At 40.1% G+C, this 15,951-nt stretch overlaps 1 protein-coding gene across 3 annotated transcripts in view; it reads left to right on the forward strand.

Moving 5' to 3' along the window:
- Positions 1-15,951, forward strand: part of RASGRP3 (RAS guanyl releasing protein 3) — a 104,842-nt gene that overhangs the window by 65,880 nt on the left and 23,011 nt on the right. For all 3 annotated transcript variants that reach the window (XM_073338433.1, XM_073338436.1, XM_073338434.1), the window contains exons 7-10: positions 689-862; positions 1,340-1,456; positions 1,785-2,060; positions 9,564-9,641. In XM_073338433.1, coding sequence (XP_073194534.1) covers positions 689-862; positions 1,340-1,456; positions 1,785-2,060; positions 9,564-9,641 — 645 coding nt within the window. The remainder of the gene's footprint in view (positions 1-688; positions 863-1,339; positions 1,457-1,784; positions 2,061-9,563; positions 9,642-15,951) is intronic.

Consider the following 15,951-nt stretch of genomic DNA (forward strand, 5'->3'; position numbering starts at 1 on the left):
AAAATTTCATACCAACACTGACTTCTTTATACTGCTCTATGTACTATAATCTGAAATGTAAATACAATATTCATATTCCAATTGATTTATTTTATACTATATGGTAAAAATGAGAAAGTCAGAAATTTCTCAGTAATAGTATGCTGTGACACTTTTGTATTTTTATGTCTGATTTTGCAAGCAAGTAGTTTTTAAGTGAGGTGAAACTTGGGGGTACTCAAGACAAATCAGACTCTTGAAGGGTACAGTAGTCTGGAAAGGTTGAGACCCACTGGCTTAGGTGTTGGACCATGCATAGATTATCTTTAATATCCACCCCATCCTCAGTGTTTAGCCATCCTACAGCTTCTTTTCTTGTTTTCTTTTTATTTCTGGCTATAGACCTTTGCAAGGTCCAACTCTGCTTGGCTTTTGGCAGTTCTCACAAGGTAGCTTTCCTTGTAGTCTTGACTTCCTGAAGGTGATAAATTCATGTTCACAATGTCTGTTACTGTATTTCTGATTATATATAAAGAGAGAGGAGAGTAATGTTTTGTAATTTCCTTATTAAAAAAAAATTAACACATCTTAAAGAAATAACATAAAATTGGTAGTCTCTTTCTAACCAGTGGGACTTTTTAAAAGAAAAGTGGCTTAAATATCATTTTGACTCTATACAATCCTTAACTGTAAATCTTTCCTTTGCTAGTTTACAGATTACCAAAGCTATGTGATTCATGGCTGCTTGGAGAACAACCCCACCCTGGAGAGATCAATTGCATTATTTAACGGTATCTCTAAGTGGGTCCAGCTGATGGTTCTTAGCAAGCCAACGCCCCAGCAAAGGGCAGAAGTAATCACAAAGTTTATCAATGTTGCAGAGGTAAGACTAACCTTTGAGTGGTTTTGTCTGCTCGAATGAAATAATAGAAACTGATGCTACAGAAAACTGATGAACTAGACATGCAGGCAAGGTGCTTTCTTGCTGAAAGCTTATTCAGTCATAGCTGATGCTCATTCATTGAGCTATTTGTAAATCAAAATGTTAAACAGATGTTCCTAGATATGAAAATTTGATAGTAACTTCTCATTACTGTTCACATTTTTGGCTTCTTGTATTCAAGATGACATTCTGGGAATTAGTCAGTTGAATGTTTTTATGTTGTCCTGCTCTACAGGAAATCAGAGGTGCTAAACTAGGTCATTATGATGTACTATGATCAAATCTATATTTCTGTAGAATTTCCATTGCATTTTAGCAGTAACTAACTTTAGCTGCTTTAGCACAGGTACAGCAGTAGTCAGTATCCTACAATAAAGGCCCTCAGTCTTTTTGCTGATATGTTTAATTCCACTGCAGAAGCTGCTTCATCTCCAGAACTTTAACACGCTGATGGCAGTTGTGGGAGGCCTAAGCCACAGCTCTATTTCTCGTCTCAAAGAAACTCACTCTCATCTATCTTCCGAGGTTACAAAGGTACAAGAGCATCTCTAATATGAAGGGATCCAAAATATAAATATCGGACTTTACTGTGTAATATCTGTAGTGTGTAATGGGTATTACAAGATATATCAGCAGCAGAACGCTTGAACCATTGTACTGGGGCAGCCTAAAAGGCAGACTAGTCAGATTGCTCTTGATGGAAAACTATTTGATTGTGGGGAACTTGTTTTTGTGTGACTGTGGTGCGGATAAAATGGACGTATTCAGCGTCCTGATGTGACTTGCTTAAGCTGCACTCAGAATAGATCAAACAAATGTTATGGGTGGTCTTACAGAGTCTTGCTTCTATGGCTGTTTATAGGACTGGAATGAGATGACAGAACTGGTCTCCTCCAATGGAAACTACTGCAACTACCGCAAAGCTTTTGCTGACTCTCTTGGCTTCAAAATCCCCATATTAGGAGTTCACTTGAAAGACTTGATAGCCGTTCATGTCGTCTTTCCAGACTGGATAGATGAGAACAAAGTAAACATAGTGAAAATGCAGCAACTATCCATTACCTTGAATGAACTGGTTTCCCTGCAGACTGCTACCCATCATCTAGAGCCAAATATGGATTTAATTAACCTGCTAACAGTAAGTGTCATGACGGTTCTGATTCACCTCTTGTCACAGCCCAGTAGGTGCACTCAAGTTAATAGGACTATTCATGAGAGCAAGAATTTGCAGGACAGCACTCTTAGTATGTTGGGCTTTTTTTTAATAAAGGTGAAGATAAATAGGATAAATATATAAAATAGAAGCCAGTCTAGGTAAAACATGAATAAGGTCACAGAAGACTTTGACAAGATACAGTCTTGGCTAGTTGGAGCTAGCAGCTGGAACAGACAACTGAATTGATCGACTTCCTACTCTGTAGATGAGATGTACATCTCCATACTGTGAGATGTAAAAAGAGGTTCTGACCATTTACAGTTGTTAAACATACATTGGCATTTTTCACCGTGTCCAAACCAGAGTTGTAAAACAAACAAACAAAACCCTATATGACTATGCAGATAGTCCACATGGATTCCACGCTAACTTCTGTGTTAAAATATATTTTTTTAATTTAACCTTCATTTGTTTTATGGGGGTGGGGAATTTTCTTGTTTACTTATACACACACACACAAATCTGCTGTACGTTTTCAAGTCTGCATATTCTTTCAAACCTAAATATGAGGAAGTGGGACTTCAGACAGAGAAACCAAAGCAATAGGAAGCTGAGCCTGAAGGGCAAGAGCTGGATCCTGTGAAGTGGTAGCTGAAGTACTATTTACCTGTTGACATTTACATGAACTACTGTTGTCTGTGTTCATAGAGGGCCTGATCCTGATTTCACTGGGACCTGAGGGGCCTTAACACCTCTCAGGACTTTGCAGAATTAGGCCCATAGTTTTGTGCACTTGTATTCTTATGATTCCTTTGCCTCTAATACTTTTTGTTTTGTTTTTTAATCTTTTTCCTCATTTGTTAGTCACCTTCAAAAAGTTGGATCCCATTTTCCTTTTCCTTTTTTTAAACCATCCACTGGGAGACATAACTGAGTAAGAGATGGGTGCTTGCCTCTTTATGATACTGGGTCAGATGCGTCTCTATCATAACTCCACTGACTTCAGTAACACCAGGGTTAAAGTTGACCCATTATGTTGACTTTGTAATTGAGCGGCATTACATACTGCAATGTTAAAGCCCTAAACTCTGGTCATGAGTTAACATTTATTTGAGGCTTCCCCTGCTTTTCATTTAGTGAGTGTACAGCTTTAACACGGTGGTGTCACATCAGCTTTTAAAACTTTAGTAGAATAGATAGCTCAATGTATCCTAAAACTCCTTGGGTGAAATCCTGGCCCCATTGTAACCTTTGCGAGTTTTGCCATTGGCTTCAGTGAAGTCAGGGGTTGGAACCCCTTCTTGGAGTCATACTATGAATATTTTTTCAACATCTAGATACTACTCAGATTGGTACCATATAAATAACTAAAATAAACTGTTAAAATTTTCACAAAAGAATCTATTATTCTACTCTAACAGCAAAGTCATACAGTAGCTGAAATATTTCTGAAATATACTGGTCAATAAGTCAATGAGAATAGTTTGATCACGGGGGGAGAGAAAAGCTAAGATTTGCTGCCAAAATCTGGAAAGAATTGCATACTAAATATAGTTGACCCCTGCTAAAACATGAGCTCTTCCAGTGTGTTCTTCCTCCCTCACTATTAAATGTTGTACTTGAATTCCACTACACAGAAGGATAATTTTGCATTCAATCTATTGCTGCCTTTTCCATGTTTAATGTCAACTTCCTTCTAATCTTTAACTTGCCTAGAGAAGCTAGCTCCCTTATGGAGCCAGTAAATGGGTACAGTATTGTGCATCTCACTGTGAATCAGCCAATCAACCTGTTCGTTATGTACTGGCACCACTTTCCCACTAACTCTCTTCAGAAACTTTTGGTACATGACTTCCCCAGTCAGGCTTGAATACCCGCGTGTAAAATGACTGCAATACCATAAGGGATTGGAGGTCTTTAACGTGCCAAGCATTCTCACTGCTCCCAACTGCCAACAATCTGGCCTTCAGTTACTTGACAGGTTAATCATTGGATGTATACTCGCTGGACAGACAGTTCAAAACTAAACTAAATGGGTATCTCACTGAGAACGTGATCGTGTGGGGCTTTGCCGTTGCCTTCTCTGGCGTTTCTCATTGATCAATCCATGTCTCTTACTCTTTTGAGTAGTTTGGATGATGATGATGATGATGATTGCACAATGTTAATGTTAATGATTAAGGGATGACATCTACTTGTTCCATAGATAAAGGCTGCAGCCCAAATTTCTCTTTAAAGATGAATTTTACATCCCCTCTAAAATCCACATATGTAGTCAGATTAGCTTGAAAATGGGTAGACCAGCACAGGGGCAGTGGTAGAGTTTCTGCCACTTCATCAAGGAGTCCTTAGGGATACAACAGCCAAAAAGTTAGCCATTTTAGCACTGCAAAAATCTAATTCCTTTTGGACAGAGAGGGGAGGAATAAGGGACAGGAAGCCCATGAAACTATCACGGTACAGCACTTGCAGAGGTTCATAGATTTAAGACCAGAAGAGACCGGCGACGCTTCTTGCTGCTGCTGCTTCTCGGCGGCATTTTGGCAGCGGGGTGTCTGGCACCCACCACAGTCTTCTGGGAATAGAAATATGCTATTCCCACAGAAAGGTTGGGGACCACTGATCTAGACTGACCTCCTGTATAACACAGGATTTCATCCTGTTACTCCTGTATTGAGCCCAATAATCTAGTCCTAATCCAATAATCTAACTCAATGTAATCTAAAACTATTTAAAACACCCATATGAGATGTAGTGCTCTCACTGATGTCAGTGGTAATTGCTGAGTGTTCAGCACTTTAAAGGTCAGGCCACTTATTTTAGGTGCCTAAAATATGAATTTAGGAGCCCACTTTTTAAAATCTTGGCCCTTATGCGTTTCAGTATAAAAATGAACATACTGTGAGCTAGAAAGTCAGTTGCTTGTACAAGGTGAAAACAAATCAAAGAGCTGTGTGGTAACTAAAATGTCACAAAAGTGAGTATTGCTATACTGGTGCATGTCACGTTTTTCCCCATATTAATGTGGTATAGGAGACTGTGACAAAATGAGAAATGGCTTGAAGCACTAGAAGCTAAATTCAGAGGTGATGTGTAAATTAGATGTATTTATACACCCTTACTAACGTGCAAGGAAATCAACCTTGGCATGACTTAAAAGTTGAGGCAAGAACAAGGTGTAAATTAAAAGAGGGGGGTGGCTTAATCTCACTTCAGGGTCTTACACTGTTGGTCTGTGCTATGCTCCCTTCCCCTCTGACTCCTCGACATTTGAGCTATACCAGTTTAGGGCATGTATACAGTGCCCTGCAGTTTGGATTATTTGGGGTGCATAGCAATGTGCACCGAAGTGCTGCACTGTACACTCCAGACAAATTTAAAGGTCCCTAGTTCTCACTAATGTAATCCTCTTCAATTCCTCTTTGTACTCCATTAGTATAAACTAGTACACAGTGTCCACACAGGAAAGTTACAGCATGGAACTTTGGTGCACACTGAAATCAACAGATCCCCTTAATCCGAACTGCAGGGCAGTGCAGACATGCCCTTAGTTTCCCAGTGACTGAGTGGGCCAAATTCATAGGTGAGCTGTATAAAGTTTCTTTAAAACTGATGCAGGGAGTCAGGCAGCAGCAGAACTGGGAAAGGTTCTAGGAAAAGCTCTACATTAAGGAAGAGTAGCTCTAAGAATAATACTGTTCTCCCCCTGCCATTCCCTCCTCCCCCAAGAGTATTATTGGGAAGCGATAATTTTGAAAGGAGCGTGGGAAGGCTTAATTTAATGCTGGGATAATAATACCTGCTGCACAATCTCTCCAATATTGATGTGACGTCACATTCCCTTTACTCTTATAACATGGATTAGTGTCTGACTATAGGCAGCTGTTGAATTCCTTAAAAGGACTGATTATAATGCATAGGTACTTTGCTAATCTAACACACATTTAATACAACAGCATATTAACCACATTTGATGCCAGAGTTTTTTGTTTTCTCTTTATTTTTAGCTTTAACAGTTACTTAACTAACCTGTTCTGAGACTATGCAAATAACTGGAAAGTCCCCATCATTTTTAGTCTAGCGAAGCAAAGTGACAAATACCTAAAAATCAAATGGAAAGTCAGTCACCCTCACAAACTCTTGATTGGTGAAGTTTCTTTTACAAAACAGAAAATTAATTTATAACTCTTTATTTTTCAAAATGATTTATAAATAAAACAAGAATGATAATTAAATTTAAAATTAAGAGCTACTTTCCATTATAAAGGGAGTAGTAGGGTATTTTTCCCCAGCAGTTTTGCCTATCTTTCACTGAAATGCTGTGTAACTATTCTGTAACTGTATGATGTATTGAGAACTACATAGTAATTGTATATCTTTAAATTATTTACTAGTATTTGAATGAATTGAGTAACTAATCCCAACCCCCTAAAAGATTTTATGATTAGACAATATTTAGTCCTACATTGTAGTTACATGTTAAGTTTATTAAACTAAACATATCTGCTCATTAAAGGCCAAATCTCTATTGGTGTAAATGGGTACAATTAAATATCAATGATAAAAATTGCAATATGGGTACACTCTCCCTCCCCAGACATACACCCTCCCGTCTTACCCTATCTCCAAATGGCAAAACTTCTCTTGGCTTCAAAGGGAGCAGGACAAGGTCCTTAAATTTCAAACTACTAACTCTGTCATTCGCAACCTGATCTACTAAATATCATTGGCTTTAATGAAGTTTTGCCTGTTTATATGAACAGAGAATTTGGATGTACATGTACTTGGGTAAATAACTACATGAACAAAACAGTTATATAAAAGAGTTCTGTGTAGCTCAAAAGCTTCTCTCTCTCTCTAACAGTTACATCATAGTACATTTATTGTCTCTGGGGCAAATGCTGCACTCTCACTCACCCACCAGTATGGGCTTGCAAGGCTCAGAAGGCAATGTACCAGTAAAATTAATGAAGCTGAATGAGTGGAAGACTCTTCCACTAGAGTGTGTGATCCTACTAAATGTTGCGTGTATGAAATGAATCCAAATATCTCTAATGTGCCCTATTTATTCTCAAATGTGAACAATAGGTAAAAATTTTCACAAGAGCCTAAGTCCCATTTTCATTGAGACTGAGGCTCCTAAGTGACTTAGGCCTTCTGAAAATTTTATCAAGTATCTGTTGTTGTTAATGTGTCCGCTGAAGTACTCCCTAAATGAAGCTGAGTTCTGGGTGAGGATTTTGAAATTTAGCTATCACTTGTTTGTATGAAGCCACTTGTACCAGTCTTTTTTAGAATATTTTTTCCTCATAAATCTTGAGTCAAAGATAATTCTGTGAACAGCACCTCTTCAAATCTTTGAACAAAACAATCCTGATTTTGCAAGGTAGATAACTTCAAATCATATCAGAATTACTCCAGAATCTACTAATGCAGTGACATGATCACAGGAAACATGTAATGTTGTCTCCTGCCTCTTGCATACTCCAAGCCGTTAGTGTTGATGATTTCTTTCCTTTATAGTTTAGAGTGGGTAAGACATTGTGTACGATAAATCATTATTGTTAGAGCTGAGTGAAAGCTGCTAAAGTAATTCACAAACATTTGTTTCCATTTTTAGCAAACAATTTTTACTGTATTTGTGCCCTTTTTCTCATTTGCACAGCAAATCCACTAGCCTGGAGGACTATTGGGTTGACCACGCCTATCCAGGAGGGTCTGGGAATGGAGCTGAGGGAGAAGGTGCTCATTCAGATACATGAAGATCTAAGGCCACATAAGCAGGGAGTGCCTGTGGTAATCATAGTGAGCAGAGTAGGAACTGGAGACATGAGATGAAGTGACTGGATTGGTTGGGAATGAAACACTGGATTTGAGGACTCTGCTGATCCACAGAAGGAAGGAGCTTCTCCTTTGGCTTGCATCTAGTTGTGTACCTCATGAGATAGGGTCTATGCTGTAGTATCCTCAGTCTCCAGGGTTTCTCTTGAGTTATCTGAGCAGTGGGACTTCCTCCTTTGTTAAAACTTGGCATTATCTCTGCAGAGCAGCAGCAATAACACACCTGCTTCTGATGCATGGGACCCTCCCAGGACGTTGCTGCTCACAAGCAGTGGATAGCGTATAGTACCCTGCTTTCGGCAGTAAGCATCACTGGACTGGAGCCGTGAGCAGCACTGATCCTATTAAACTTCTCCTCTGCTGAGTCCTGCGGGTCTGAGCCTGCCAGAAGGAAAAGGAGGAAAAGATAGCGGAAGCAGGAACACAAAAGGGAAAGATTGCCACTGCCTTCCCCACCCCCTCCAAAAAAAAAAAAAAAAAAGTCCTTGGACTTCCCAGCAGAGAGCATAATGTGATCTGCTTGTATTAAGTGCAGAAGAATGGAGTTTGTGATGCAGTTACCAGACTGTATATAGAGGGAGGGGGAATAAGATGGCACTGAAGCTCTTCACAAGTGAGCGAGCTGCCTCTGTGGGCCTGGATGGGCTCAGTCAACACATTCATCCTCCAGAGTAGCGGATTTCCTCTTCTTAGAAGTCTAATTTATGGTAAGACAAAAGTGACAGGTTTGACTGTTGATGTCTGTCCTTGAAAACAAGTTTGCTGGTAGAAGTTTTTTGTTGTGACGCTATAGAATATGGGCAGAAGGTGAATTTTGAATTTGTAATGACAAGTATTTGCACCAGCAGCTTGAGGCTGAGTTTTATGTTCATCCAGTCAGGGAACAGAAATGGACCATGAGACTTACATATCCAATCAAAGCAGCTTGAGTTTTGAACTGCCTGTATCTAGTGCTCACTGCAAATAGATTCAGGAGATTCGTGGGCTGAAATACGTTACATAAAACACTTGTAAAATAACATTGAACCAAAACCACTCTGTGATATGTTTGCAAGCAATTTGTGAGGTAAAAATATCCAAGATGAACAAATAGGTTTGTTGCAAATAGTTTGCCAATTTCTAATCAGCACGGTTTAAAATGTTACCTCTGTTTATGTTACAAATACATGACATGACAAATACAGGATGTTTGTTTCCTTCTTGCATCTCTCATATACACTGGATTCTTTTTCCAGGATTGTTGATTGCTGAGCTGCTGACAATGAAGCATTTGTGGCAGGGTAATTCTTTGCACATGTTTTCATCCTTTGACAATGGTCAAAATGTGGGCCTGCCAAACGTGACATGTTGTAACATACTACAGCTGGGGACTGTAATAGTTCATATCCTCTGCTGACTAGTACAGAGGGCGACTTGTAACACATTTGCTAGTGGGTTACAATAGCTCCATCAAAAATAGTATTCTTGCATATCTGTGCACCTCCACACACAAAGCCTCCCTACTTACGCTGAGTGCCAAATGGGAAAATTCCCATTGACTTTTGTAGGAGCAAAAAGAGTCCCTTATTTTAAACTACTAAGCTTGCCTGTCATTTCCAACCTGATCAAATAAATATCACTGTTTTCCTGCCTGCTTATTTACAGCTTTCCCTGGACCTCTACCATACAGAAGATGATATTTACAAGCTCTCATTGGTGCTAGAACCAAGGAATTCTAAATCAGTAAGTCACTTTTATTGAATTTTGAAGGGGATACAGTTGCATATCAATTTTAGTATATTTATAGTAGCAATAATGAGATTATACCCTTAAATGCCTGGGAATTAGAAGAAAATAGACCCATTGGTGTTTGCCTGGTTCAAGTTTAATTAAAGTCTTTTTCATGTGTTTTTTATTATGAAGGTGGTCACTCATTATAGTTTTTATATGCATTTGTAAATGGGATAATTTAGAAACTTCTTGTAAAATGTCCCAGATTTCATCTCTAATGGCTTTTAACCAAGCCTCGACAGGTTGCAAGAAATTTAGTGGTGTTTTATGTTAAGACACCATTTACAATTTTACTATTAACTAAATATTTTTCATGGGTCCCTTTCTCTGATTTTTGGATGACGATGATTGATAAAATTTTGTTTAAAAAAATTAGTCAAAGGTTGGTCTGCTGTTAATGATTTGGTATTTTATATCCCATCACATTCTAACTTTGTTTATACAAACATCAACTATATATTGCACTCTCAAACATGATTCATAATAATGTAAATCATATTACAGTAGGAATATGTTTTAACATCTGTATTTTCCTGTGCTTTAAAAGAACACATTAGAGTGGACCCTGAGAAACTGGTGCATTTTTTTTATTGTGCTTTAAGAAGAATAGAATGTAGCTGAATCTAGTAAATATTCAATCTGTATTAATGGACCCTTAATTTAAATTATTACTATTTGGCCTCCAGTAAAAATCTTAGGACTCCAAAGAAGTCCACTTTCAGTTTATTAATTCCAATATTGTTTTACTCATCCAGGGCCCAGTCCTGCCACATGTCTCAACTCTAAAATCAGTGGAAATTGACAGAGCCCAGGCACCTTCTAGGAGATGTTTAGCAGATTGCAGGACTGGGTCCCAAAACTTCTAAGTTGATTGTATGTAAATCCAGTCTTTTCAAAGCTTGTCTGCATTATGTAGGTTTTAAAAGCTTTGCAACCCCAAATACATTGTTTCCCTGTCTGTAGCAAATCATTTTGGGGGATTAATCAAGTGTCTTGATATAATCATAGTGCTGAGCCCATGAATAAGAACTGTTACTGTGGACAGTGTGCTGTAAGGTCATCTTTGCTCTGGTCAAATGTAGAACAAAAGAAACCTTTTTCTAAAAATATCTGATAATGGGGACTTCTCCTCTGACTATTTCAACAGGCTTTCGATTTTAATTCACTCTCAATTCCTGGAATTAATGTAACACTTCTTTGTTCTTCATGGTTTCTAGGGTATGATTTGGTAGTAAAAATGCACACCTACCTGATCATTAATCAATCTATCTCTCTCATCCCTTGTCTCTTCTAAACCCCTTATATGCCTCCACTGCCATCAACAACTGCAACACTGAATTGCTATAGCAATGTGTCAAGAAGTAATGATGGGTCATTACTATGAAAAAATTAAATAAACACTTCACTGCTTTATTCTCCAGTCTCTTTTTAAAATAAAGATTATATAAATCTTTTTTTCAAATACTGCAGGGAGCAGTCCTGTGACCTTAGCAATACCATGAATGATCAGGGACTTCTATATAAGTAATTAATGAATAATCAGTGACACTCAGCATTTGCAACAGAGTACCAAAAAATGCTATAGCAATTTTCATTTGATAGCAATGTACCAATAATGATATACTGCTATAAACCCAAATTTAGAAAAGTGGGGTAACATTTTCAAAAGCATCTACACTAGAAAGTTTTTTGTTGTTTTAACTATGCCAGTATAATTAAAAAGTAGCAAAACCCTGTAGTGTGGATGCAGTTATACCAGTATAAAAGCTCTGATATTGTATAAATTATTCTGGTTTGGGAAGCAAAATAAGTTCTGCCAGTTACAGCATCTTGATACCAGTAGAACTGTATCTATGCTAGGGTTTTTACTGGTATAACGATGTTGCCAAAAACATCACACCCTTAACTGACATAGTCCTATTGGTAAAACTCAAGTATAAACCAACCTTTAGTCTCATTTTCAAAAGCGACTTAGGCTCTTAAATCAATGAACACTGCAATCAATTGGGACTTTTTCTTATATAGGTGCCTATTACCCCCCACCCCCTGCCCCGTTTTTTCACAGTTGCTATCTGGTCACTCTACTAGAAAGAACAGCATTCTGCTAGTGTATCCTTTAAATTGGGCTCAAATTATATTTTAATTGTAACTATATAAAAAAATTTAAGTTGACAAGAGTGTACACAATAGCTGAGCCACTGCACAATCTTGTTTACATTGCCCTTTTCAATCCCTCTTTTTCCCCTCCACCCCCAAAACAAACCTAATTTCTTCTCACCTTCCTCCTGCCTCCCAAAAAAGAATAGAGGTTGGCTTAAAAATTAACAGCTTTAAAAATGTTTGGGGTTCTCTTTATTTATCTTCTGGTTTGAGCATTTAGGGTTCACTCCATTTATTGGGTTAAAGCTGATTCTCTTGCATAACTCCATGAGCTGGGATGTTAAGAAAATATCATAGAATCATAGAATATTAGGGTTGGAAGAGACCTCAGGAGGTCATCTAGTCCAATCCCCTGCTCAAAGCAGGACCAACACCAACTAAATCATCCCAACCAGGTCTTTGTCAAGCCGGGCCTTAAAAACCTCTAAGGATGGAGATTCCTCCCTAGGTAACCCATTCCAGTGCTTCACCACCCTCCTAGTGAAATAGTGTGTGCGAATATCCAGCCTAGACCTCCCCCACTGCAACTTAAGACCATTCTTGTTCTGCCATCTGCCACCACTGAGAACAGCCTAACTCCACTGTCTTTGGAACACCCCTTCAGGTAAATGAAGGCTGCTATCAAATCTCCCCTCACTCTTCTCTTCTGCAGACTAAATAAGCCCAGTTCCCTCAGCTTCTCCTCATAAGTCATGTGCCCCGGCCCCCGATCATTTTCGTCGCCCTCCACTGGACTCTCTCCGATTTGTCCACATCCCTTAGAATCATAGAATCATAGAATATCAGGGTTGGAAGGGACCCCTGAAGGTCATCTAGTCCAACCCCCTGCTCGAAGCAGGACCAATTCCCAGTTAAATCATCCCAGCCAGGGCTTTGTCAAGCCTGACCTTAAAAACCTCTAAGGAAGGAGATTCTACCACCTCCCTAGGTAATGCATTCCAGTGTTTCACCACCCTCTTAGTGAAAAAGTTTTTCCTAATATCCAATCTAAACCTCCCCCACTGCAACTTGAGACCATTACTCCTCGTTCTGTCATCTGCTACCATTGAGAACAGTCTAGAGCCATCCTCTTTGGAACCCCCTTTCAGGTAGTTGAAAGCAGCTATCAAATCCCCCCTCATTCTTCTCTTCTGCAGGCTAAACAATCCCAGCTCCCTCAGCCTCTCCTCATAAGTCATGTGTTCTAGACCCCTAATAATTTTTGTTGCCCTTCGCTGGACTCTCTCCAATTTATCCACATCCTTCTTGTAGTGTGGGGCCCAAAACTGGACACAGTACTCCAGATGAGGCCTCACCAATGTCGAATAGAGGGGAACGATCACGTCCCTCGATCTGCTCGCTATGCCCCTACTTATACATCCCAAAATGCCATTGGCCTTCTTGGCAACAAGGGCACACTGCTGACTCATATCCAGCTTCTCGTCCACTGTCACCCCTAGGTCCTTTTCCGCAGAACTGCTGCCTAGCCATTCGGTCCCTAGTCTGTAGCGGTGCATTGGATTCTTCCATCCTAAGTGCAGGACCCTGCACTTATCCTTATTGAACCTCATCAGATTTCTTTTGGCCCAATCCTCCAATTTGTCTAGGTCCTTCTGTATCCTATCCCTCCCCTCCAGCGTATCTACCACTCCTCCCAGTTTAGTATCATCCGCAAATTTGCTGAGAGTGCAATCCACACCATCCTCCAGATCATTTATGAAGATATTGAACAAAACCGGCCCCAGGACCGACCCTTGGGGCACTCCACTGTAATGGGGGGACCAAAACTGGACGTAATACTCCAGGTGTGGCCTGTGTATAGGTCACTCTGAACCCTGTCCCTACCTCCATTGTATCTACCTCTGAACCCTGTCCCTACCTCCATTGTATCTACCTCTTCCCCCCAGCTTAGTGTCATCTGCAAACTTGCTGAGGGTGCAATTAATCCCATCATCCAGATCATTAATAAAGATGTTGATTAAAGATTAATAAAGCCGCTTGATACCGGCTGCCAGCTAGACATCGAGTAATTGATCACTACCCATTGAGCCAGACAATCTATCCAGCTTTCTATCCGCCTTATAGTCCATTCATCCAATCCGTACTTTTTTAACTTGCTGGCAAGAATACTGTGGGAGACCGTATCAAAAGCTTTGCTAAAGTCAAGATATATCACATCTACCGCTTTCCCCATATCCACAGAGCCAGTTATCTCATCATAGAAGGCAGTCAGGTTGGTCAGGCATGACTTGCCCTTGGTGAATCCATGCTGAATCATGTGGGATAGCAACAACGGACCTATAAGGCAGGGGTTCTTTGGTTTGTTCATTATCTCCAAACCTCCATAGTCTCCATCAATAGTCATGTAGCAGTAAGATACGAAACTTGCAGGCCAATCCTGCAAGATACTAAGTGCCTCCCAGCTCTCTTGGACTTCCTGCCAGCTATATGGGTTTTCCCCACAGACTATAAGTTTTCAGACCCTCATGTGGGTCTGCAGAAGATTCCTTGCTGGATTAGGGATTTTCCCTTCTGAGAGGCTCTTTCCCCATTACCCCACCTCCAAGGGAAGGGCAGCCAGTCGGACCTGCTGTGCATGCTGGGTGGCTGCCTAATCCTTCAGCATGTGTCACAAGCAGCACTCTCTCCCAGCAGGAGCGGAAGCACTCCTATGAACTGAGAGTTACAGCTGGTCAGGAAACTGTGATGAAACAATTTTTTTTTGTCTGAAAAGCTAATTCATCAAAATCAGAACTTTTTGTGGTAACCTAACAGTGTCAACAACACTTCATCATCATCAAGAAATTGTTTCTCAGGCCCAGGATGGACTTTCTGGTCAAAACAAGAGAGACACCATCCCGGCCCCTTCCCTGAATAACCAATAGCCTGTGGCTAAGGCACTCAACCACTATGTGAGAAACCCAGGTTCAAGTCCCTACACTGCCTGACTTAGAGCAGGGACTTAAATCTGAGTCTTCCACTTCACAGTTGAGTGCCATAACCACCAAGCTATTGGCTATTCTGGGGTCTCTCTTGCTCTCTCTCTTTTCAGCTTGAAAAGGTTTCATCCTCATGCAGAACAGGAACATTTTCAGAATACCAAACTTTCACAGGGTGGGAAGAGCACCTCCCACTCAGCTCCACTGAGAGATACTGTGAGGTACTAAATGCCTTCTATATGCTGAGGTCTGCAGGAGTTGAGAGCGCTCTGTACCTGACAGGATCATTCCCTAATACAGCAATGGTTCCCAGACACCCTAACATCACTCTGCTAAGCTCTGGGGTTTGGGGGTTATTACTGATGGGTGTTTTTTATTTTAAAGGGAAGGAACATGTCAAAGCAATAAGAATGCAGCAATATCAGCTAGACTCTCATTCAGAGTAGTTATAAGTTTAGTGTGTTAATTTTAAAAGACTGTGTACTTCAAAAATGTGGAACTTGCAGTTGCAGGGGTGCAGCAAACTGTTCCTCTGAGACATGAACTCTAGCAAAGAAAGTCCCTTGCATGTTAGTCTTGGGATAAAACAATGATTTGAGCACAATATATGTGGAGGTCATTTGTCACGTTACTTTCTTATTTGAATTAACTTGAGCCCTCTGGACTTGTGAGTATAGAGATTTCTCTTTCCTAAACTTGCCTCCACAGTCTCACTGTAGGAGTTATATACCTAGGTTTGCAGCTACAGAAACTACAAGAGCAGTGAGGGGGAATGTGTATGTGTTCCTCAACTCCTAACAGCCTTGGGCCAACGGTATAACTAATCCACCCCACTGATGCACCCAGGTCCTTGCTTCCTGCCAAACACAGCTGCATAGGAACCTTTACTCCTTTTTTTCCCCCCTCAATGGCAATGTGTAAAATACTTATATTATATGTAGCTATATTGATAGTTTTTAAACACAAATTCTAAATACTACCTAAGTTTTAGATAGTTTAACTCGCTCTGCCTCAAGTCACATGAGCCGGTACCCTTCTACCAGGAAGCCTGACAACCTGTGAGACTCGAATTCAGTGCTTGCTAAAATTACACAAGCACCTTTTGAGCCTTTGGGCTCTTGATCTCTCTTCAATGTCTCACTGAAGATTTCTTTCCTGGTTGCCATCGCCTCAGCCAGGTGTGT

The sequence above is a fragment of the Lepidochelys kempii genome, chromosome 3 (assembly GCF_965140265.1).
Source record: "Lepidochelys kempii isolate rLepKem1 chromosome 3, rLepKem1.hap2, whole genome shotgun sequence".
Lineage (NCBI taxonomy): Eukaryota > Metazoa > Chordata > Testudines > Cheloniidae > Lepidochelys > Lepidochelys kempii.